At 37.3% G+C, this 22,848-nt stretch overlaps 3 protein-coding genes and 1 pseudogene across 4 annotated transcripts; 1 reads left to right on the top strand and 3 right to left on the bottom strand.

The window, feature by feature from the left end:
• Positions 1 to 38: 38 nt before the first annotated feature.
• On the bottom strand, positions 39 to 2,412 carry LOC111791909. The gene is given in 2 exon segments (XM_023673422.1): positions 39 to 401; positions 1,673 to 2,412. Coding segments are annotated over 2 exon segments (876 nt in total). The 5' UTR covers positions 2,225 to 2,412; the 3' UTR covers positions 39 to 77.
• Positions 2,413 to 3,417: 1,005 nt separating this feature from the next.
• LOC111791907 (proteasome subunit beta type-7-A-like) lies at positions 3,418 to 6,104 on the top strand. The gene is made up of 9 exons (XM_023673420.1): positions 3,418 to 3,523; positions 4,093 to 4,255; positions 4,689 to 4,830; positions 4,920 to 5,016; positions 5,109 to 5,178; positions 5,255 to 5,359; positions 5,453 to 5,551; positions 5,634 to 5,721; positions 5,824 to 6,104. The coding sequence occupies exons 2-9, from the start codon at positions 4,112 to 4,114 to the stop codon at positions 5,898 to 5,900; spliced, it is 822 nt and encodes a 273-aa protein (XP_023529188.1). The 5' UTR covers positions 3,418 to 3,523; positions 4,093 to 4,111; the 3' UTR covers positions 5,901 to 6,104.
• Positions 6,105 to 6,220: 116 nt separating this feature from the next.
• Positions 6,221 to 10,672, bottom strand: LOC111791906 (annotated as a pseudogene).
• A 4,899-nt stretch (positions 10,673 to 15,571) lies between these two features.
• On the bottom strand, positions 15,572 to 21,346 carry LOC111789715 (surfeit locus protein 2-like). Of its 2 annotated transcripts, XM_023670384.1 has the most exons (5): positions 21,025 to 21,342; positions 20,506 to 20,603; positions 20,118 to 20,399; positions 16,080 to 16,164; positions 15,572 to 15,963 (listed from the first exon to the last, which is right to left on the bottom strand). In XM_023670384.1, the coding sequence occupies exons 1-5, from the start codon at positions 21,267 to 21,269 to the stop codon at positions 15,885 to 15,887; spliced, it is 789 nt and encodes a 262-aa protein (XP_023526152.1). In that variant the 5' UTR covers positions 21,270 to 21,342; the 3' UTR covers positions 15,572 to 15,884. The 2 variants fall into 2 exon arrangements, with proteins under 2 accessions (XP_023526152.1, XP_023526153.1); XM_023670385.1 differs by lacking the exon at positions 15,572 to 15,963 and having other exon boundaries at positions 16,115 to 16,164; positions 20,114 to 20,399; positions 21,025 to 21,346.
• Positions 21,347 to 22,848: the final 1,502 nt, after the last annotated feature.

The following is a 22,848-nucleotide window of genomic DNA, read 5'->3' as shown; positions in this document are numbered from 1 at the left end:
CAGAAAGGAAGACGTCTACTCCGAAACGGACACGAGAGTTGAACTAATAAAGTTACATATTTCCGAGATCAAGTAGTTTAATTTGTATATACAGGCTTGAAGTTCTTGTGAGCCAAGACTGCATAGAAAGGGTCTGAGCCAGAAAACAAGCCTAGCAGCCTCAGAATCCAGCTGAACGGTGAGTTATCTTCTGCAGTGCCGCTTGAAGCAGGCATCTTTCTTATAATCTCTGGTTGTGTAAATCCTTCAACGCATTGGAAATATTGGACTACTAATTGTACTCTACTGTATGCAGACCCTTCTCTCCATGCACTCACAGCTTTCTCATAGAACATTCTGTTGCTAAAGCTAATGATGAACACTCCTCCTGGCCTTAGCACCCTGAACACCTCGGCGAACACCTGCAATGATACTCATTGGTTAGCCTTTCCATTTTCATCAATATTTATAGCTTTGTTTATGTTAGTTTGAATGTTATAGTTATCTTGGATTGCCTGCTAATATTGGCCATGATGCATCTATTCCCTCATCTTGGGGGGCTCTGAAGTGCTAAATCAAGTTGTGTAAAGACATGGGGTTAGAACTTTTTCGAGAAGTAGAAAGAATCTTAGGATGGGTTTGATTCTCCGAGCTCAAAAGATACTGTAACAGTCCAAGCCCATCGCTAGCAGATATTGTCCTATTTGGGCTCGCGTCTGCTAGGAAAAGCCCAAATAGGACAATATCTGCTAACAGTGGGTTTGGGCTGTTACAAATGGTATTAGAGTCAAACACTGGGCGGTGTGCCAGTGAGGACGTTAAACCCGAAATGGGAGTGGACACCTGGTGGTGTGTCAACGAGGACGCTGGACCCGAAAGGGGGTGGATTTTGAGATCCCACATTAGTTGGAGAGGGGAATGGAGCATTCTTTATAAGGGAGGGAAACCTCTCCATAGCAGACGTGTTTTAAAAACCTTGAGGGGAAGTCTGAAAATGAAAGCCCAAAGAGGACAATATCTGCTAGCGGGGAGCTTGGGCCATTGCAAATGGGTATCAGAGTCAAACATCGAGTGGTGTGTCAGCAAGGATGCTGAGCTTCGAAGGGGGATGGACACCAGATAGTGTGCCAACGAGGATGCTGGGCTACGAAGGGGGGGTGAAAACCGGACGGTGTGCCAGCGAGGATGCTGGGTTCTGAAGGGGGGTGGATTGTGAAATCTCACATCAGCTAGAGAGGAGAATGAAACATTCTTTATAAGAGTGTGAAAACCTCTCCCTATCTGACACGTTTTAAAAACCTTGAGGGGAAGTTCNTGAAGGGGGGTGGATTGTGAAATCTCACATCAGCTAGAGAGGGGAATGAAACATTCTTTATAAGAGTGTGAAAACCTCTCCCTGGCAGACACGTTTTAAAAACCTTGAGGGGAAGTCCGAAAGAGAAACTCTAAAGAAGACAATATCTGCTAGCGGTGGGCTTGGACCGTTACAGATACAGATTTCCGNAAACCTTGAGGGGAAGTCCGAAAGAGAAACTCTAAAGAAGACAATATCTGCTAGCGGTGGACTTGGACCGTTACAGATACAGATTTCCGGCGTAATTTATGGACATAATTCGATGCATAGAACTGCTCCTTGCAACTGCATAATGGAAACAATGTACAGAAACACATAATCAATAAGACTTAAAGCAACCTTCTCAGGCTGTTGAAGATACTGCACACTAACAGTGCACACAACTGCATCAATACTGCAACTCTCCAACTCAAGCTTCTGATCTTCATTAAGATCCTTCACAAAGAAGTAATCAAGTTGGGAGTTCTTAGCAAGCTCCTGAGCATTTAACCCATGTCCAACCACTCATTTATACTCGACTTCTTTAGGGAGATGGCTAACCCAAGAGCTCATCAAGTCGAGGACTTCGATACCCGGACGCAGCCTTTCCCGATACAAATTGGTTAAAGTGGAAATGAAGCCATTGTCGACATGAGTAACAAATCGTGGAAAAGCATAGAATTCTCGATCCGGGTATGCATTAAGCTTAATTCTTCCTTGTGAGGTAAGAACCTGGCGTCTGATATTGCCTGCAGCTGCTGTGGGTTCTTGTCTTGTTTGGCTGTTTTCTTGCAGATTGGCAATGGTTTTTCGCCACCGCCGCTGCATCTGCCGGGGCGGCTGTGCTTTTCCTGAGATTGAACCAGGACTGGGAAGAAGCCATGGCTGGGTGGTTATGTCAATGGCTAGCATCAAGGAACTGTGCTTGAACTAACCAGGCTTTGGGACTTGGATTCAGAGATAAGTTGTTTTCATTTGTGGCCATTTTCTACTTTCATTATTGGTTGGCCCAATGGCTTTCTCCTACCAGACAAGATAAAAGATATTTTCTGTTCCAACTTTTTTCTTTTTTCTTTTTTCTTTTTTTGCAAAATATTTTGTTTTCCTTCCTATTTTATTGCATTTTATTTTGTCCTAAAATTATGTGAAAAATCTACCTTTTCTCTCTCCACACACACACACATATATATATATATATATACTAAATTAATAAAAATAACCATAAACTTTGTAGTTTGTCTTAAAAATACCCGTAACTTTCAAACGTTTTAATAGTACCTTCAAACTTTCAAAATTTTTAAGAAATATTTCTACCGTTAATTTTGGATGGAAACAGTTAATAAAATTTAAAAAATATCATTATTTTTTTTAATATTAAAAACTTTGCATAGATCAAAATACTACTAAATAAAATTTCAGGGGTTAAAATAACGAGTTTAAAAACCGGAGTTAGAATGTTACTTAAATGTAATTTTTTTCTTGTTTTTTTTTTTAAATATATAAGAGAAATTACATATAAAATTGTTTAACCTAAATATAATTGCAAATTTAGCACAAAATAAAAATATTTATAAATATGACAATTTTAACCTCGTTCCAAATATTTAAATAAAATATTTGAAAAGTCCAAAAAACCCTTAAAATATTTATAGTGTGAGTAATAGACGCTTATGTATTCACTAATAGATGTAAAAAAAAAATATTTATAAATTAATTTGTCCAATAATAAATTATTTATAATATTTTTAAATACGCCGTGGCATAAAACAAACAAAATGGGCCTGTAGAACTTTCAGGCCCAATATGAATTATGCAAACAAGCAAAATGGGCCTGTAGAACTTTCAGGCCCAATATTAATTATGCAAACAAACAAAAATGGGCCTGTAGAACTTCAGGCCCAATATTAATTATGCAAACAAACAAAATGGGCCTGTAGAACTTTCAGGCCCAATATTAATTATGCCAACAAACAAAATGGGCCTGTAGAACTTTCAGGCCCAATATTAATTATGCTAAGTTTCTGGCCCATACTTGAAGTTCAANTTTTTTTTTTTTTTTTTTTTTTTTAATATTCTTTTAAAATGTCTTTTCCTTCTCTGCAAGTTATTTGCTTTTTAGACAGAGAAACGAGGAGAGGAGGTAATTCGCTCAAGTCTCACTCGAACTCTCGCTGCTCCCCAAGTTGGATCCTCCATTTTCCTCGTTTTCAGGTTTGATTTTAACAAATCTGAATCTTCCAGTTCTTCTGTTCTTCGTGTTCAACCATTTGATGTTGCCATTTTAATCTGCCCGCTCCTGGCGAACTGGGAATTTGTGATACTGCTTCTTTCGATAATTTTCTTAGTTTTTTGTTAGATCATCAAATGAAGTAATGACAAACGTTCGACATGTACATTTTTTGGTATTTTATTGCTTGAAAGACTCGGGATGGAATGTAAGTGTTAGGAAATGGGGATTTTTTTTCCGTTCTACTTTTCCATGTTTGATTTCTGGGGGATATTCATTCTTTGTGATTATAGGTTGGGAATGTATCGCGACTCTTTAGTCTTGGTTGAGTTTCCGAGATTTCACTCGTGAAGTTTGTTTTATTTATGTCATCTTTAATTTCTGGGTGTAGCGAAGCGACCCGTTAATTTGGTTCAACGTTAGGAACAATGATCTAGTTGGATTCTTGGAAGTATATTGTAACAAGTTGTGGGGTTGATTGATTTTTATTTTCCACTTCTTTCTGTTGATTTTCGCGCGGAAGCCAGTTCGATATTTTGTTTCAACTTTGCAGGTGCACTTGAAATTTAGCTATGTCTAGCACTGCAATTGATGCCCCTCCCAAGGGTGGCTTTAATTTTGATCTCTGCAGAAGAAATGATATGCTTGCAAAGAAAGGTCTCAAATCTCCGTCTTACCTTAAGACTGGAACTACCATTGTGGGTTTAATCTTCGAGGTAATCGGCTACTCTTGTAACATAGATCAATCTTATTATTTTTCAGTTGTTTTTTGGAGCCAAATGTTGTTCTTCCAGACAATAACTTTATCGAGAAATTTTTTATTAGTCTCCCAATATCTCCTAATGCATATACATCAAAGTGTTGCAGATATTCTTTGTATGAAGAAATTTTTAAATGGGGAAACGTCTTAGTGGTACTAAAATTGCTATCTTCTGGTTGTGTTGTCTGAAGCATTTAAGCATTCACTTTGTTGATAAAGTTCACATCATTTTTAAGAAGATGACTGAATTGAGTAGTCTGGTCCAGTTACTTAGCTAATGTAATGCTTATCACTACACGTTTTCTTCTTTTCAATTATGTTATAATACACCGAAGTTTCTTTTGTAAATTCGAATAAATGTTTTGTTTAATCTTCCTGAGTTGCTTCAGGATGGTGTTATTCTTGGGGCAGATACTCGTGCTACTGAAGGCCCTATTGTTGCTGACAAGAACTGTGAGAAAATTCATTATATGGCACCAAACATATATTGTTGTGGAGCAGGAACAGCTGCTGATACAGAGGCAGTAACAGGTAGTTGGTGGTATCTTGCTTCTGCTACTTAGTTTTGTCAATATTGTTTCTCGAACACAACTAATTCTACTATTCTTGCATTTTTTAAGACATGGTTAGCTCCCAATTACAATTGCATCGTTACCACACCGGTCGAGAATCAAGGGTTGTTACCGCTCTGACCCTTCTCAAGAAACACCTTTTTGGGTATAGCCTTTGTTTTGTCTACTTGGATTCTTTCCATATCTCTCATCTATTTGTAGCATGAAATTTAAGTCTCCCCATCCCTTTTGTCCTAGTTATCGAGGCTACGTTTCAGCCGCTTTGGTGCTTGGTGGAGTCGATGTTACTGGACCTCATTTACATACCGTGAGTTTTGTTCTGAAAAACAAACGATTTTGGGTTGCATAACATGCCATCTTTTAATGCTATACTTCATCTGCAGATCTATCCTCACGGATCCACTGACACCTTGCCATATGCTACAATGGGATCAGGTTCTCTAGCTGCAATGTCTGTTTTTGAATCGAAGTACAAAGAAGGCCTGACTGTAAGTTCATGTGCTTATATAGATACAGCTAAATTTGAACAACTTGGTGTATCTTACCATGGTGATTGGTGAGCTTTTATTTCCTTGTTGTAGAGGGATGAAGGGATTCGGCTGGTAACCGAGGCGATATGTTCTGGGATATTTAACGATTTGGGGAGTGGAAGTAACGTCGATGTTTGTGTTATTACCAAGGTTTGTGTTCTTAATGTGCCTCGATTTCTGTGAAGATAATAAAGGAAAATATGCATCTAAAAAGTATGTCGATGACTCGCAGGGCCAAAAGGATTATATGAGAAACCACCTGTTGCCAAATCCTCGTACGTATGTCAGTTCAAAAGGCTATTCCTTCCCCAAAAAAACGGGTTAGTCATTTGTTTACTCATAGCTTTCATGTCTTGTTTCTCTTTCCACATCCCTTACACCCCCATTGCTCGACCGATGACTCGTGCTTTCTTGAACTACAGAGGTTCTGCTGACAAAGATTACGCCATTGAAGGAAAAAGTCGAGGTAACCGAAGGAGGCGATGCTATGGAGGAGTGAGAACGACGAAAGCACAGGTTCGGGATCGTTGGGGAATTTCAAAGCTTTTCTTTTTCTCTTTTCTCAAGTGGATATTACTAGAAAATTCAGTTTGGCCTTGAGTTCATGCTGTGAATGACTTGATTTAAACTTGTAGAGCATTTTGGATTGGAAAAATCGGGTTGGTTGAGTCGGTAATCGATCATAGTTTAAATTTCATTTTAATTCTTAAATTTGTAGAGCATTTTTGTCACGAAACTTTTAAAATATTCTATTTTAATACCTCAAAATATTAAAATACAATTACTTATCCATCTTAAACAACAAATGTAAAACCCTGAGAGGATAAATTTACCTTATTTTTCATTGATAAAATAACTTGCCAAAAAGTACACAAAAATATCATTACATTACATTACATGACATAACATATTTTTCTATGTGCAAAGACAATGGATAAATAAATTTAAGAAAGAAAAGAATGAATTCCAGTGGCCAAATTTCATTTACAACACCTCCTCCTCCTCTGACCATGGCTACTGGAACCAAGAAGACTCAAACCATCAAACTTTGATAAAAGCATCATTCAGTAACAAAAGGTATGAATAGAATTGTTTGCCTACATTTTCACATCTATAGGGCCAAGCAATTGTTCGATATCGAGGCGTTATGCCTGTGTATCATATCACGAACTTGCATGATGATTGTTTCGACGAGTATGACTCGTTGAGATTTGATCAGTAGAGCTTTAACCGTGTGTGGATTGCACTCCGGCAGAACGGGCATATTTGAAGATCCTGTCCGCATTCGCCACAAGTCTGCGATTGACGAGCACATTTGTTAGGGTAAAGAACTCAAATTTTAGTAATACTTGTAAACTTGAAGCACAGAAGATTACCTGATGTCCACAACCAAATGCCAAGTCCTTTGGGTTACTAAGGCAAATGCCGCATAACTGTGAGCAGAAAAACTAGCGGTTGGTATTGAGATAAGAACTCTTAAAGTAACAATGAAAATAGATATGGTTACGTTCTTAAATCAAAATCTTAGTGATATGGAGCCACCCCGAGATAATGACCAACAATACAAGAATCGGTAGAACTATGCTTATGTTTATGTAACAGCTCAAGTCCACTGTTAGCTAGCAGATACTGCCCTCTTTGAGTTTTCCCTTCCGAGCTTCCCCTCAAAGTTTTTAAAACATATTTGTTAGGGAGAGGTTTCCACACCCTTATAAATAATGTTTCGTTTCCCTCTCCAACCGTGGGATCTCACAGTTTACATAAAATAAAATGTTTTTAAGCACTTCACATCGTTCTAAAAATCATCCAAGACTCGCTAGGACAAATAAAACTGGTTGCAACAGTCAGAGTTAGAGAGCGGTAGTCAAACAAATCCACATCACAGCACACAAAAATTACCTTGTCATCGTAGGACGAAAGATCGATCGAACGAACAGTTTCGATTGAATTATTATCCCCAGGATATGGAGGCACGCTGGGCTGAAAATTAAAGGATTGAGGAGGTCTTGGTCTGCTGAAAGATGCTGCAACAGGTGGAGGAAGTGGAATCCTCTTTGGAGCATTGCCTTTCCGAGTCCTGGGATAAGAACGAATAAAATGATTGTGACAATAAAGATGATGATTCCCTTTTGAAAAAAATTCCTACTAAAATAACATATGGAATAAACGCTTCTTACCCCAGTAGATTAAGCTCCAAGGTGGCTTTATATTGAGAAGGAATCTCCATCAGAGCTGCAAGTGCAAATTCTGTCTCCTTCCGGGACTGGGGAACATTCTTTGACATGATTGCAGTAAAATTCACAAACTAAAGGGAGATGGGAACCAAAAAGAATATACCCACCTTGCTGCCACAATGGCATCAACTGTTTTCTGTTCTTGTGGACTTAGCCTCCCATGCTCAGTGTCCACACTTCTAGTCACCTGAGATATTTCTCATTTCAGAAAAATGTTAAGGAACAGAAGAACAGATATCTCGCTATACTTGCACGTGAATTCTCAATCAAGTTTCAAAAAAAAAAAATCCGGTTAAAACGCCATTCGGTCCTTTGGAATTTGTCCCTTTGATAAATTTTGGAAAGATAATCCTTTTCTTATTTTATTTTACCGAATTCGATAAGGATTAACTTCAAACAAACAACAAGGACTAGTTTTAAGAACTATGGAAAGTATAGGTGCAAAATTAAAAGTACAAGGATTAAAAGAATGTATAAACCTTTTTTCCTTCATTCATGAGAAACATTTTAAGAAAATTCAGCTTATTCAAAAAAAGGAAAAAAGAAACAGATTCCACCAATTTTTTTCCATTGAACTGTATTAGTACCTGCCCATCAGCAATTATCAACAGAACGTGATACTGGCCACCACTCTGCTCCACAATTGTCGTTGCCATCTCAATAACAGGTGCAAATGATGTTGGTCCTGTTATAGAATAACAAGTGACCTCGTAAGAACCATTACATGTATGTGAGAAATAATTTGATAAAATATAAAGCATGAAGAAGTAAATTTATTCTAGAACCTGCAAGACGTAGATGGGGAACGATTTCCCTATAACGATTCAACACGTCCTCAAATCCATTACAAAATCTCCCTTCTGGATAGAAACTAAAGACCTCTTGATCGTGTGTAGATGCTGCAAATTACACAAGACATTTGTAATATGAGGAGGCTTGGAAATTTGAAACAGAACAATAAAGCCTATGGAGGACAATTTAAGGAATTAAATTACCATCTCCAAATCCAAGACACGGAATCAAATTATCGTCATCAAAAGCAGACATCGTTTTCCCGACTATGGATATGGCTTGTTCATAAGGATTGGGACCATTACTGATGTCATGAAGGCTTCGTTTGTTAAATGATCTTGCACCTGTCCATTCATTGCTCTTTGTGAAATCAATTCCAATAATGAGATTGGATGACTCGAGCCCAGCACGAGCAAGAGCTCCTGTTACCTGTAGAAAACAAGTTTCACCTTATTTATAGTTTGCAGAATGTAAATATGAAAATGCATACGACCAAGTTCTTATATTCTATCCTTGATACAGTTGCATCAAGTGAAGAGCATATCCTTCTAGAAACCAAACATGACGAAAACCGACTGTAAACAATGGCTATCAACCAATTCCATTGAACGCTGAACCCAAGCGATGCTGTTTCTTTCTTAGAAAATCAAGGTTATAGATGCATGCACGAAACTGGAAATAACATTCCTAAGCAAGAAATAATTTGTTTTCATTCACTCTCCGCACATAATTTAAGGTTAAATTCAAAGTTTTAGTCCCTAAATTTTCGTGTTTGTGTTAGATAGGTCCTTCAACTTTAAATTGAAAGCTCAAGGGCTTATTAACATAAAACCGAAAGTTTAGAGATTTATTAGGCACGCAGGTACTTATTAAACACGTTTGAAAATTCAAAGGCCTGATCAAACTTGTAAATTAACAAAGTTTAACATCGGAAAACAATTTCCCATTAGGAACATTCCATTCTATCTTACCTCCTCGAAGGACTTGTAATCATCAGCAATTCTCGAGTATCGTCTGTCGAACTTCTTTCTATTATCAGCAGCAGCACCACCATTGTAGTTTTCAGGAGGAGGGTAACACTGCGGTGAGGAAAATGATTGCTGTGGCACATAACTCTGACTTTGCTGACCATATGGGGGTCGAGCGTATGTTTCCTGAGCATAAGGGGTTTGAGTATATGGGGATTGAGCATATGCATCACTCCACGACGATGATGAAACGGACGGAACCGATGGTTCCTCCCTTGAATTTGCAGCCCCCATCAATTTCAGACTCTATCAAATTCTTCCAAATCTTAAGAACCTCTTCTTGTCTAATGACCAAAGAAAAACGATGAAATCAGATTCTCTTCCAAATCTTAAGAACCTCTTCTTGTCTAATGAACAAAGAAAAACGATGAAATCAGCCAAAATTAATCAAAATCCTCAGCTACAAGGCAGATACCAGTATATCCAAAAGGGTATAATCCAAGTCCAACTGGCCAAAGAGCATAAATTATTCTCTCACAAATGAAGTTTTAAAGGAGATTTCAAGCTTTTATTGAAATCAAAATACGTAGCTTTGTAATTCCATTACGCCACGCCTCTTCACCGACTAAGGAAAAGAAAAACAGAAAAAACGAGGTATGAAAACCAGGAACGTTCAAACACAAGAGACTGCCGCCGCCTGTCAAAAATGGAAAAGGAAAAGGCCAAAGAACGGAAATGATATATAAAAGCAATTTTTCCTGGGGAAAAAAATTACGTATATGAAAAGAGATGAACATGCAATTAAACAACACGATTTGATTTGACAAACTCCCTTAAATCTTTTCAACTTCAACGTTCAAAACATTCAACCATTAACAACTTCCAATCCTCAGCGCCAAAAGAAAATAAGTTGAAAATTTCAAACTCACGAGTCACACAACCCAACGCCAATCAGTTCAAATCTACAGAATCATGAAACAACCAAACGCCATTAAAAAGACCAGCAATCCTAGACAAATTCATCCTCAGATTCTTCAACCTATTTCCTAGAACGCAATGAAAAAGTAAAAAANAAGATTCTTCACCCTATTTCCTAGAACGCAATGAAAAAGTAAAAAAGAATCTCGAAAAGGAACGAAAACGAAATCCGTACCATCGTCTCGGTTTCTCAAATTGCTTCCCCTATCCGCGATTGATGGCAAAATCCACTTCACTTCAAAGGAGGAACGCACAACGAAGACAATAAAATCAAATCCTTCTGCAAGAAAAGAGAAAAGGAGAAATNAAGGAACGCACAACGAAGATAATAAAATCAAATCCTTCTGCAAGAAAAGAGAAAAGGAGAAATGGAAAGTGGAACGGATTTTTGACTTCCAGTTCCAACGGGAATCTTGAATTTGTTAATCTGGTAAAACGATTCCTCGATTAGGCATTAAAGCAGAGTTCCGTAACAAAGCAATGTCGAATCATTGCTTGAAATTAGTGGGATTCGAAGACTTCCGCGATCGAAAAAGAAAAACAATCATGGAATTCAATCAGTTCGCCATTGAACAAACGACGGGATCTTCCCGGTTGTTCTTTCTAATAAATAAATAAATAAATAAATAAATAAAGAATCTTCATTAATTAGTCACTTTCATGTCAATTATAAACGTAACCGCACGTCTCTTATTAAATTAATAAACACAATGTCAGGTCTTATCGAATATTTTATGATCAGATATTTTTATTTTTATTTTTTTTTTAATATTTTATTACTTTAAATCTTTAATAACTATTTCCCCAAAATTCTAATAAATTTTGTTTGGAAATAAATAAATAAAATTTAAGGATTTTTTTTTATAATTTAAATTTTTTACTTGATTATGAATTTACGACATCATTAATAAATGCATTATTTGAATTTCCATCGTCTTGTCTTGCTTTTTTTATTATTATTATTATTATTGATATTAGTCAGGTTTCTACACCCTTACAGAGGTGTTTTGTTCTCCTCCCGAACCAATCTGGGATATAACATAAATAATTTGAATTTATATTTAGTTAAAATAAATTTAATTAGAAAGAATTAAAATTGCATTAGTAGTAATAATGTAAATTTTGTAATTAGGCCAATAATGCATTAATTCCAGCTGGGCATAGAGCTGTATGACACGTGGAAATGGATATGTTATACTTTGCCAACGAAGCAAAAGGTTGCGTGGATTGCTTCCCATACTTCACAGACAAGCAAAATCCCATCCCCCAAGTTTGGTTTTCCTTTTTATTTTTTCAATTTCATTATCTTATAATATAAAGTATCATTTTCAAAATTATTATTTTAAAAAGTTAATATTAGGTCTTAATTATTGAAAAATTACTATTTGACTTCTCTACTTGCTATTATAAAACGAGTCATTATCGCCCTTAATTTACTAAGAATTCGAGTTGGGATTGCTTCGTACGATATACGATCTTACAAGCTACATTATCTCTAAAGAGTCTATTGTCGGCTATACTTAAGGGTTAAAGACTTTCGGGACCAAATAAACATCAATCTCAAATTTCATGAACCACTGTGTTCGGTCCAAATAATAAGTATTATTATTAAGGGTGCACATGGGTTGGTCAACTTAGTGACTCGAATAACTCGAATAGAGTTCACAACTCAACTCAACCCTCTATTTTCAGGTTCAGTATGGTCGGATTGTTAGGTTTTTTTTTTTTTTTTTTTTCTAAAACAAATACTAATTATCCACCGTGGTACATATTACATGAATAACTAGAATCTCGTAAATTTCAAATATCAAACATTTACAAGTCAAATCTCACTAATATCGGATCGGCTACATTCGTTAAATATTCTTAATTTTTTTAAGAGTATGGTACCTACTTTTGGGTCGATTAGGTTGACCCAACCAAAAAAACTATAAGCGTGCATACCAAATTTATTTTTCTTTTCAGCTTTTCAAAAATTCACCCGATCTCAAATTGAAAAATGAAAAAAAAAATATAACTCAACTCGACCCTTATAGTTTAGATTGGTAGTCTCGGTTAGTCGAGTTATCAGATCATATAAACACTCCTAATTGTTATTTATTTTACTATAAAAGCAGGCATAACGTTGTATAAGAACTCATTAACGTAAAGCATTGAGTAAAATTGTCGAAACCTAATAGATAATATGAATATTATTCACATTTTTAATGTCTGTCACGTCAGCCTTAGTTAAAAATGATATGTGGTTCAATAACATAAGAATTTTCTTATCGCTAAATACCATTTTAGTCTTTACTTTTATTAAAAATAAAAAATAAAATAAAATAAATTCTTATTATCAACTAAATATTTTCGAATTTTTTTTAAAAAAAATTAAAGTGTTATTAAAGTTTTTGAAGAGATCAACGTCTAAGGTTATTTTTTGAAACACAAAAAATTAAATGATATTTTTAAAATAAAACAAAAAAATTAAGGGTATTTTTTAGATTTTTTTTTGAAAGTTCAAGAATATAATTGTATTTAAAACTATTTTTATTAATTTAATTTTTATATAATATATATATATATATATATATATATATATATATATATATTTTTTTTTTTTTTTTTTTTTTTTTTTTTTTTNAAGCCATTCATTTTAAATTTTCCCATTAGTTTTTCTTTAATATGAAATAGATGCAAAATCAATTTTGGTGAAAGCTTATTTTTCAAAGATTTATTATAAAAGAAAATAAAAGGTCAGCTTTGTTGATTAATTAATTTGTCAATTATTGAAAATATGCTATAAAAATTTAGGTAGTTCACCTAAGTAGAATAAGTCGTATTAAATTTGTACTTCTCATTTGTTTCGAGAAAGACATCGAGACTTATGATATTACTTTCTATGAAACTCAAAAACATTATTCAATAATATTAATTTTTTATATTAGTTTAACTATTTAATATACTTTTTGTTATTAGATTAAGTAATTTATACTTATTTTATTATTTTTATCGGTTAATTTATTTAATTTCCTTAGGTACTTTTTTGTTATAGTCCACTAATTTATTCCCTTACCATAAATTAAATTTAAAATTGGTAAAACAAACCCAAAATTTTGTTATCAAATATTAATTATTTAAATTTTCAAACATTAAACTTTTATATATTTTCCTTTCAGCCATAATTAATAAGTAATCTTTTCCCTTGCGTCCGAAGTTCAAATCTTCAATACTTCCTCTACTATTTAACAACTTCGGGCTAATAAGCACGAGCCTCCAGGACAAGGGAGCGGACACTATTAACCAAGTCAAGTCTATTTAACAACTTTGGGCCGATTAAGCACAAGCTTCCAAGACAAGGGAGCGGGCACTATTAACCAAGTCAAGCCTACTACTATTTAACAACTTCGGGCCCATTAAGCACGAGCCTCCAAGACAAGGGAGCGGCATTATTAACCAAGTCAAGCCTACTACTATTTAACAACTTCTGGCCAATTAAGCACGAGCCTCCAAGACAAGGGAGCGGGCACTATTAACCAAGTCAAGCCTACTACTATTTAACAACTTCGGGCCGATTAAGCACGAGCCTCCAGGACAAGGGAGCGGACACTATTAACCAAGTCAAGCCTACTACTATTTAACAACTTTGGGCCGATTAAGCACAAGCTTCCAAGACAAGGGAGCGGGCAATATTAACCAAGTCAAGCCTACTACTATTTAATAACTTCGGGCCCATTAAGCACGAGCCTCCAAGACAAGGGAGCGGGCACTATTAACCAAGTCAAGCCTACTACTATTCAACAACTTCGGGCCAATTAAGCACGAGCCTCCAAGACAAGGGAGCGGCATTATTAACCAAGTCAAGCCTACTACTATTTAACAACTTCTGGCCAATTAAGCACGAGCCTCCAAGACAAGGGAGCGGGCACTATTAACCAAGTCAAGCCTACTACTATTTAACAACTTCGGGCCGATTAAGCACGAGCCTCCAGGACAAGGGAGCGGACACTATTAACCAAGTCAAGCCTACTACTATTTAACAACTTTGGGCCGATTAAGCACAAGCTTCCAAGACAAGGGAGCGGGCAATATTAACCAAGTCAAGCCTACTACTATTTAACAACTTCGGGCCCATTAAGCACGAGCCTCCAAGACAAGGGAGCGGGCACTATTAACCAAGTCAAGCCTACTACTATTTAACAACTTCGGGCCGATTAAGCACGAGCCTCCAAGACAAGGGAGCGGCCACTATTAACCAAGTCAAGCCTACTACTATTTAACAACTTCGGGCCAATTAAGCACGAGCCTCCAAGACAAGGGAGCGGGCACTATTAACCAAGTCAAGCCTACTACTATTTAACAACTTCGGGCCAATTAAGCACGAGCCTCCAAGACAAGGGAGCGGACACTATTAACCAAGTCAAGCCTACTACTATTTAACAACTTCGGGCCGATTAAGCACGAGCCTCCAAGACAAGGGAGCGGACACTATTAACCAAGTCAAGCCTACTACTATTTAACAACTTTGGGCCGATTAAGCACAAGCTTCCAAGACAAGGGAGCGGGCAATATTAACCAAGTCAAGCCTACTACTATTTAATAACTTCGGGCCCATTAAGCACGAGCCTCCAAGACAAGGGAGCGGGCACTATTAACCAAGTCAAGCCTACTACTATTCAACAACTTCGGGCCAATTAAGCATAAGCTCCCGGACAAGGGAGCGGGCACTATTAACCAAGTCAAGGCTACTACTATTTAACAATCTAATTAAGCACGAGCCTCCAGGGCAAGGGAGCGGACACTATTAACCAAGTCAAGCCTAGTTCTGAATAGAGTGATTATACTAAATAGTTGTGGCCACGGACCACGAACCATAAGCACTTGTACGATGCTCAAATGACTATCTTAATGGGTTAAGACATAAGACATATATATCCCCAATCCAAAAGATCGAAAGTTTTCATGACAGGTCATGGAAATGTTTTTAGATTCTAAATTTACCACCGAACACAAATAATAACTAATAACGTAGAAAATTCCTAATGTTCAAGTTCTTGTTTTTCCAATCTGTGTGAAAACTTACCTGAATAATAGAGTGATTATATGACTCTTTCTTATGTGCTATAGTCTTCTTCAAGTCCTAACAACATCAACAAAGATTTTCTAACATAAAGTGATACATTAAGAACTAATTTGAAGGTTTTAAAAGAACAGGATCACGAGTGAGAAATGTATTAAATATTATGAACCAATCTATATATCCATGTCTACAAAAGAAGGGAAAAGAGAGCAAAACAGAAGCCTGCTCAATAAAGATTCAAATTGGCTATATATATAAGCTAGCTAAAGCTAAGAACATTAAGGAGGACGATAAAAGTGCATGGTGATTAGTTAAACGTAAAGTTAAGCTGGAAAAATTGGCACCTGGAGCGATGAAGCATACCGAAAATGGCGAACGGAGGCATCTGTGTACGCCTAAGGAAGCGAGATATAGTTGGATTATTGAGGAATACCTGAAGAAATGTGGCTTCACTTCGAGCTTTTCTTACTCTTCTTCTTTCTTGAAGCAAAGCTGCTGGGTCCAATCTCTATGGACATTCTTTTGGTCCTGTGATCATAAACGTATTGGGTAAGTAAACGACGATCACCGTGAAACTTGACGTAATTGGGAACAGACTGGGAAGAAAACGACTTATATATTAGCTATCGGTTTCTTTAACGTACCGGTTAGACAATTCAACTGCCTCATTTTCACCATGTTTATCTTCATCTGACTTGTTTTCACCATGTTTATCTTTATCCTCATCGTCTGAAGAGAAAAGAAAATCAAATTTTAGAACAGTAAAATTGTAAGTAGCCATAAACAGAATGTCAGGAAACATTTTCTCCTTTTAACAGAAGCAACATAAGATTACCCAAGAAAGAACAATATATAAGAGAACTAAAATATTGAACCTGAAGAGATTGGACTAAACCAAACCAATCCAAACTAATATTAATTGCATTCAAAGTTAGTGTTAGTTTCACTTTCAGTTGATTTAGATGACTGTAGTTTCATCTTGCATCCCTACCTAATCTTGGGCANCAATTGCATTCAAAGTTAGTGTTAGTTTCACTTTCAGTTGATTTGGATGACTGTAGTTTCATCTTGCATCCCTACCTAATCTTGGGCAGCAAAGGCCAAGATTCAACCCTATATGTTAGGATGCCCTCTCTTTGGTGGGAAGAGGATCTTCCAGTTAACTAAAGGGAACGTGTAACGACCCGCCTTTCGAGATTTCGAGTCGCGGACCATTACTTATTGACATGAAATATTTGAAAATATGCATGTAGTTTAAAACTTTTAAACGTGCATGCACATAAAGAAAATTTAATACAACATCGTTCAAAAATACATTTCAAACGTTGTTATATGCAAATTCCACTAAATGCAAGTGTTCGTCCCAGTTGCTTGTAAAGTCCAAGGCACAAGCCCCCAACAACCTCATGCCCGTTTATCTGCTTTCATTGCAAATATTATCTTGGGTACGCTTTAGGACTTGGTGCCCTTGAATTTGAAAATGTCTCCGGATGGCGACGGAAAAAGTAACTCTCCTGCATGAGAATCAATGTAGACATAGTTCTCTGCGAGCAAGTCCATCCCCAGAATAACATCAAAGTCAGTCATGTCGATGATGATGAACGTCACCTCAAACTAGCGTCCTGCCAGTATTATTTTTCTCTCACTGATTCTCTCCTCAGCCAGCATTATCGTGTCAGCTTGAGTAGACACAGTTAGACTATACTCTAAAGACTCTATCCCAACTAGTACTTGTCTAACAAAAGTAGTGGATATAAAAGAATGCGTTGATCCAGAAGCAAACAAGGCAAATGCATAATAGCCAAGTACTTGTCACCACGTTTCCTGCATTTGTGGCTCAACGAGTTGTGGTGGTGTGAACTATGCCTCAAACCTGTACTTGCCCGCCTCGGTTCCCCTGGTTCGACCTTGAAGGTCGGTCGGTATTTGCTCTTCCCTTATGGGGGCATTCAACTACCCGATGCCTGCTCTTTCCACAGTTGAAACAAGCCCCTGTCCCAGCCAGGCACTCCCCACCATGGTCTTTGTCACACAGCCTACATTTTGGTCTCCCAACAATTGGAGGCGATTGTCGGTCGAATTGTCTTCGTGGCCCTTGCTGCTGGTCAAACTGTATCTGTGGGTTTTGTCGCTGGTCAAACTACCTCCTAGGAGATTGTTGCTGAGACCGGGAGGAGTTTATGTTAAACCTCCTCTTATTACTAGAGCCTTGTTGATTTGTTGGGCCCCCTGGTGTTTCGACGGTTGGCATTGTCGATGACAGTAGCTACCTTGACAGCTTCGGCATAATTCAGTGATGCATGGGCCGACACATGTCCCTGAATGTCCCAATTTAGGCCATTGATGAATCTCTCAGTCTTGGCCTCATCAGTGCGCACAATGTTTGGGGCAAAATGGGACAATCGAGTGAATTCGTGCTCATACTCCTCTACTGGCCTTTCCCCTTGCTTTAACTGTATAAATTCTTCTACTATCTGAAATCTAACAGTTCTAGGGTAGTACTTTTGGAAGAAGGCCTCTCGAAATTGTTCCCAAGTCACTTGCTTGCCCTTATTCTCAAAGGAGCGGAGAACTGACTCCCACCAAAAATGGGCTTGATGTCTTAGCATATAGGTTGCACGGTGGACCTTTTGGGTGTCAGAGCAATTCATGTACTTGAAGATTAACTCGATGGCCACCAATCAAGCCTNATTGCACAGTGAACCTTTTGGGTGTCAGAGCAGTTCATGTACTTGAAGATTAACTCGATGGCCACCAATCAAGCCTCTGCTGCCTCTATGTCCAGGGTTCGCCCATCAAACAACGGGGGATCATACTTCTTGAAATCCCTAAGGTAGCGAGACTCTTCTAACGTAAATTGATCCCAATGCCCGTGCCCTTATCAGCTTGCCAGCACTACATCTACAATGTTTGTTACTTGACTGGTCATGGTGGTCTATAACAAGTTCTGCAGCTCTTCTACAGACATCGTCACCATGGTGCATGATGGGGGTGTCACTGTGTCTGGCGTAGGGACTTGGGTTGTCTATATCTCAGGCGTCTCTTGAGAGGGAACATCGGTGGCATGTGTTCTGCCACCACCAGTACGACGCCTGCAAATACCGCCTCTAGCTTTGGGTGCCATTTAAGTCAAATCACAAATCTTAGATTAAGATTTATTCCCCACATTTCTCACCACCTCATCATGCATTACATAAACTTCAAACTTAGCATTGTATCAGTCAGCCGATTCAGCTCACTAAAAGATCTAAACTACTCATGTTAGCTTTGCTTACCTGACCGCGGCACAACGTAGTTGAGCTGGGCTATGGAGAACTCTAACACTCTCTATCTAGAGAGTCTATAGAACCTATCAACCTAAAACTCTGATACCAAACTGTAACGACCCACCTTTCGAACTAGCCCTGTCTTTTGCCGCCTGACCCGTTTGCATTTGCCGGTGGCGAGCAGCGAGCAGAGCTGCATCAAACGCTTTTTTTTTTTTTTTTTTTTTTTTTTTTTTTTTNTATGGGTATAACAGAACGACACAATTCTTCTCAACCAACAGAGAAATCATGCAATTGAAAATCATCCTTTCCAAAGTGGCGGCCAATGCAGAAGAGGAAGTAGACTAAGGATAAACTCACTTCCATGCTGAAAAAATTGGACAGGAGAGCACACCTCCCTATAACAAGAAACAACAAACAGTGGAGAAATAGCCCAAGCTTTCCTAACAGCTGGAAATATATGATACGACTTGGGAGCAACCATGCTTTAAGAGAATTACAGGTGTCCCTTAATGCTTTATCAGGATCATAAGCTGGAACGTCAATAGCAAAATGCTGTGTAGCATCATCAAAGGCACTAGCAAGCCAGCCCAGTCACAGTTGCATTGGAAGCAACCGAAGTCGCATCATGTAATAGACAGTTAATAAAATCTCTTAAGAGTCCAAAAAGGATTGATTAGTGCTCTCTAAACTCTTGAAGAACCATTGGTTCATTATTATGTGGATGCTTGGCATTCTATTTTCCTTTTTCCTTTTCTGACAAGAAAGGATACGTTTCCTTTGATAAAATGAAAAATTACCAGTGAGATACAAAAAACTTCACCAAACTGTACATAAGACTAACACATTCACTACCCAAAGTAAGTGATAGAAATAAAAACATAGCTTTCCATCCATATAAGGAGGAAGACATCTTTAAAATCACCAAAGAACTCCACCAATACCCAACGAATGTAAGCATTGACAACCCACAGGTAATTTGAACAAATTTTTAAACGGTTGAATCACAAAGCTATATCAGATCCTCTGTCAATTATTCTTTGACTTCCTTTCTAAAAACCATGTTCCTGCCTTGTAAATGCATGGGACATACCCAAACAGCCAAAGACAAGCAACCCAAACCCAAATCAAATCCCACAAGCCAAAAACCAAACCCAAGAAAGAACTCCCAAGATCCCTCTAACACAACCATTTACACTAACCTAACTCCCTGCCTTACTTTGAAAGTAGTGACAGAGTAGTCACAAAGTTTTAAACCATTCTAATATACATTAGGCTCACACTTGATGTCATGCTACCCAACTCATTCTAGATTTTGCATTCAATGACCTACTACATTTCTCCCTAGCACCCTTGTGATTTAAATGAAATGTAAACGTAAATATAATGTCAAGTTTGAAAATTAGACACACCTACCCATTGCATTGATTTTCTCACTTTCATGCTCTGAATCTGATTCTGAACCCCATCGGTCTCCTCCATTGTCGTTATCCCAGCGTTGCCCTGCTGGAGGCATCCAGAAGACATCCTCTGCGTCACTACCCCCATTCGATTCACGAGCTTCAGAAATAATCTTCTCTAGTTCCTTCTTATTCTTCTTTGAATTTTCTGTACTATGCTTCAAAGCCTTAGCGGCCTTTTTCTTGCCTTTCTGCTCTCCTGATTTAGCCATTGAATCTTTCTCTAACTCCTTTTGCTCTACAATGAAAATACAAACTTGCTAATCAGACAACTTGCTAAGACCACATAATCGATAAGATAAAGGATTAACATAAACAATCCATGTAGACTGAGAAGTACAAACCTAATTTGTTGAGGAAACGTTTGCCGTTAATGTGCTTCCATATATGTTCCTCTGTTTTGTTGATGGTATCACCAGTCAATTTGCATTTCAGCTTCGAACTGCAAAAAAGAAAAAGCCAATTTCCAACTTAACGTGAAATAACTGCAAGTGCAAGAGAAAGGGCAAAAATCATTCAAAAATAACCAAATAACTACAACTTAGATACCAAGAAACGACAAATTCATACTCAAAAAGACGCTAGTCACCAACTTCCAACATTAATCGAGCTCAAATAACAGTGCTCATTACAAGACAATAGCAACCAAATAAATACTACTCTACGCGACTTCAATTTCATCCTAGCATTTTCAATTATCAGGCTGCAATCCATCAAATAGAAGCTTTATTTCAATATAATTTCTATGAATTTCCACAGTATCCAAGAAATCAAACAGGATCACTGAGCTAAAACTTCCATATATTTCATCTACATGTATGCTGACGAATTGTACGTGCATCTAAAAAAGAAGTTTAGATTACCGGGAGAGAGGATCAAGCTCGAACATATTAAGAGGAGCTTTTCGATGGGACAAAGCGAAATCGATGAGGCCAAGACGGCAGCGCTTGGTCCGAGAGTAGGAGTCCTTATCCTTGGCGAGGACCTCGTGGCCAGTCTCGACGCACCGGAAGCGGCCATTGTCGAGCTCTGCGAAGGTCGGTTTCCCCAGAAGGTCAGCCCCTTCCACCTTCGGCGCCGCCCTCTCCTCGCCAGTACTCGTCGCCATTGATAAGAGGTTTGATTTTGTCCGTACGGTTATGGAGAAAAATCTTGTGGGTCGGGGTTTTGCTCAATTAGGGCGGTTTAGAAAACTATGTTATTTTTCCTGAATTATTTTCTTGGAATATTAATTTAGTTAAATGATAATTTAATTAATTAACTTTTTTTATTATTATTATTTAGTTTGAATATCTAGTAATTTCATGTCATTTTAATATATTTTAAATTTTATATTTATATATTTAGACACAAAATTAAAGATTTATTAGACAATTTTAAATTTTTAAAATTTAATGGGACACAAAATTTTTAAAAAAATATTAATTTTTAAAACGAAATGTATACCAATAAAATTTGTTTTTAGCTCAACAAACATGTGAGAGTGTCCCACTCTTGCTTGTCTGAGTCAGTTGACACATGTGAGGATGTCACGGTCATGTTTGGCCAAAGCATGTTGCTTATGGCTGCATCACAGATGTCCCAGCTCGTTCGAGTCGGTCAACAAGGACGTCAACCAATTGAGCGGGGAAGGATGTCATGGTCATGCTTGTCCAAGGCGTATTGCTTATGGTTGCATACCCGTTCCAAACCCCTTTTTCATGTTTTCATCTTAGATAGGCCTTTACCATTTCATATCGGGTCAATACGGAGGTGTATGACCGTTCACCAGAATCGCGTCTACACCCGCCTGGACAAAAATGCCCCAAAATGTACTATAGGGATAAAAAAAAATCATAATTTTTGTAAATTTCGGCGTCAGCCTCACGGATCTAAAATGCATCTACGCGAGAGGTTTCCACGTCCCTATAAAGAATGTTTCGTTATCCTCTCCAACCGATGTGAAATCTCATAAAAAATAACTGAACAAAAATATCGGACATGTCAAACTATTCTTTAACATCTTTCTTAAACGAGAATCAATAGAGAGTCATTTTATAGCCAACCAAAATATATAACTCAATAGTTAAGGTGTCTCTACTTTCTCACAACGTCGTGAGTTCGAGTCTCGCAAAATTATTATTATATACCTAAACAACGACCTCTCAATCTTCAACTTTCAATAAAAAAAATAATAAAAAAATACCCAGAAGCTCGACTTGCACAGAAAAGACCCGAGAACCCTAATACAAATTCGTGCCTTATTTAAGTTCTCGAGCTGATCCAGTCCATATGCCATCGAGTGATTTTCGAGACAAGCACTTATATTGTTGCATAGAGTGCACTAGTTTTAACCCACTTTGTTGAAGACCTAACTATCCACTTAGAAAGCATGGGATGCACTCATCCCACTATTTGAAAATGAGCACTTACTTTGTCTCCCAGTGTGACACATTTATAGGAGCATACTTATTATATAAATGTCACATTTATAATCATTAAACCAAGTTTCCTATGGTGGACCTAATAATATATATATATATATATATATATATATATATATATATATATGCACCATTATTTTTTATTAGAGGTTAACATTTTTCTTACTCTAAAATTTGCACCGAAAAAAAAAACAATAATAATTAAATAAATAAAAATAAAAATTAGACGTATTTATCTAATTTAACAAAAAAAAAAAAAAAAAA

The sequence above is a fragment of the Cucurbita pepo genome, chromosome LG03, assembly GCF_002806865.2.
Source record: "Cucurbita pepo subsp. pepo cultivar mu-cu-16 chromosome LG03, ASM280686v2, whole genome shotgun sequence".
In the NCBI taxonomy this organism is placed as follows: Eukaryota; Viridiplantae; Streptophyta; class Magnoliopsida; order Cucurbitales; family Cucurbitaceae; genus Cucurbita; species Cucurbita pepo.
This window is presented reverse-complemented; position numbering and strand designations above follow the sequence as displayed.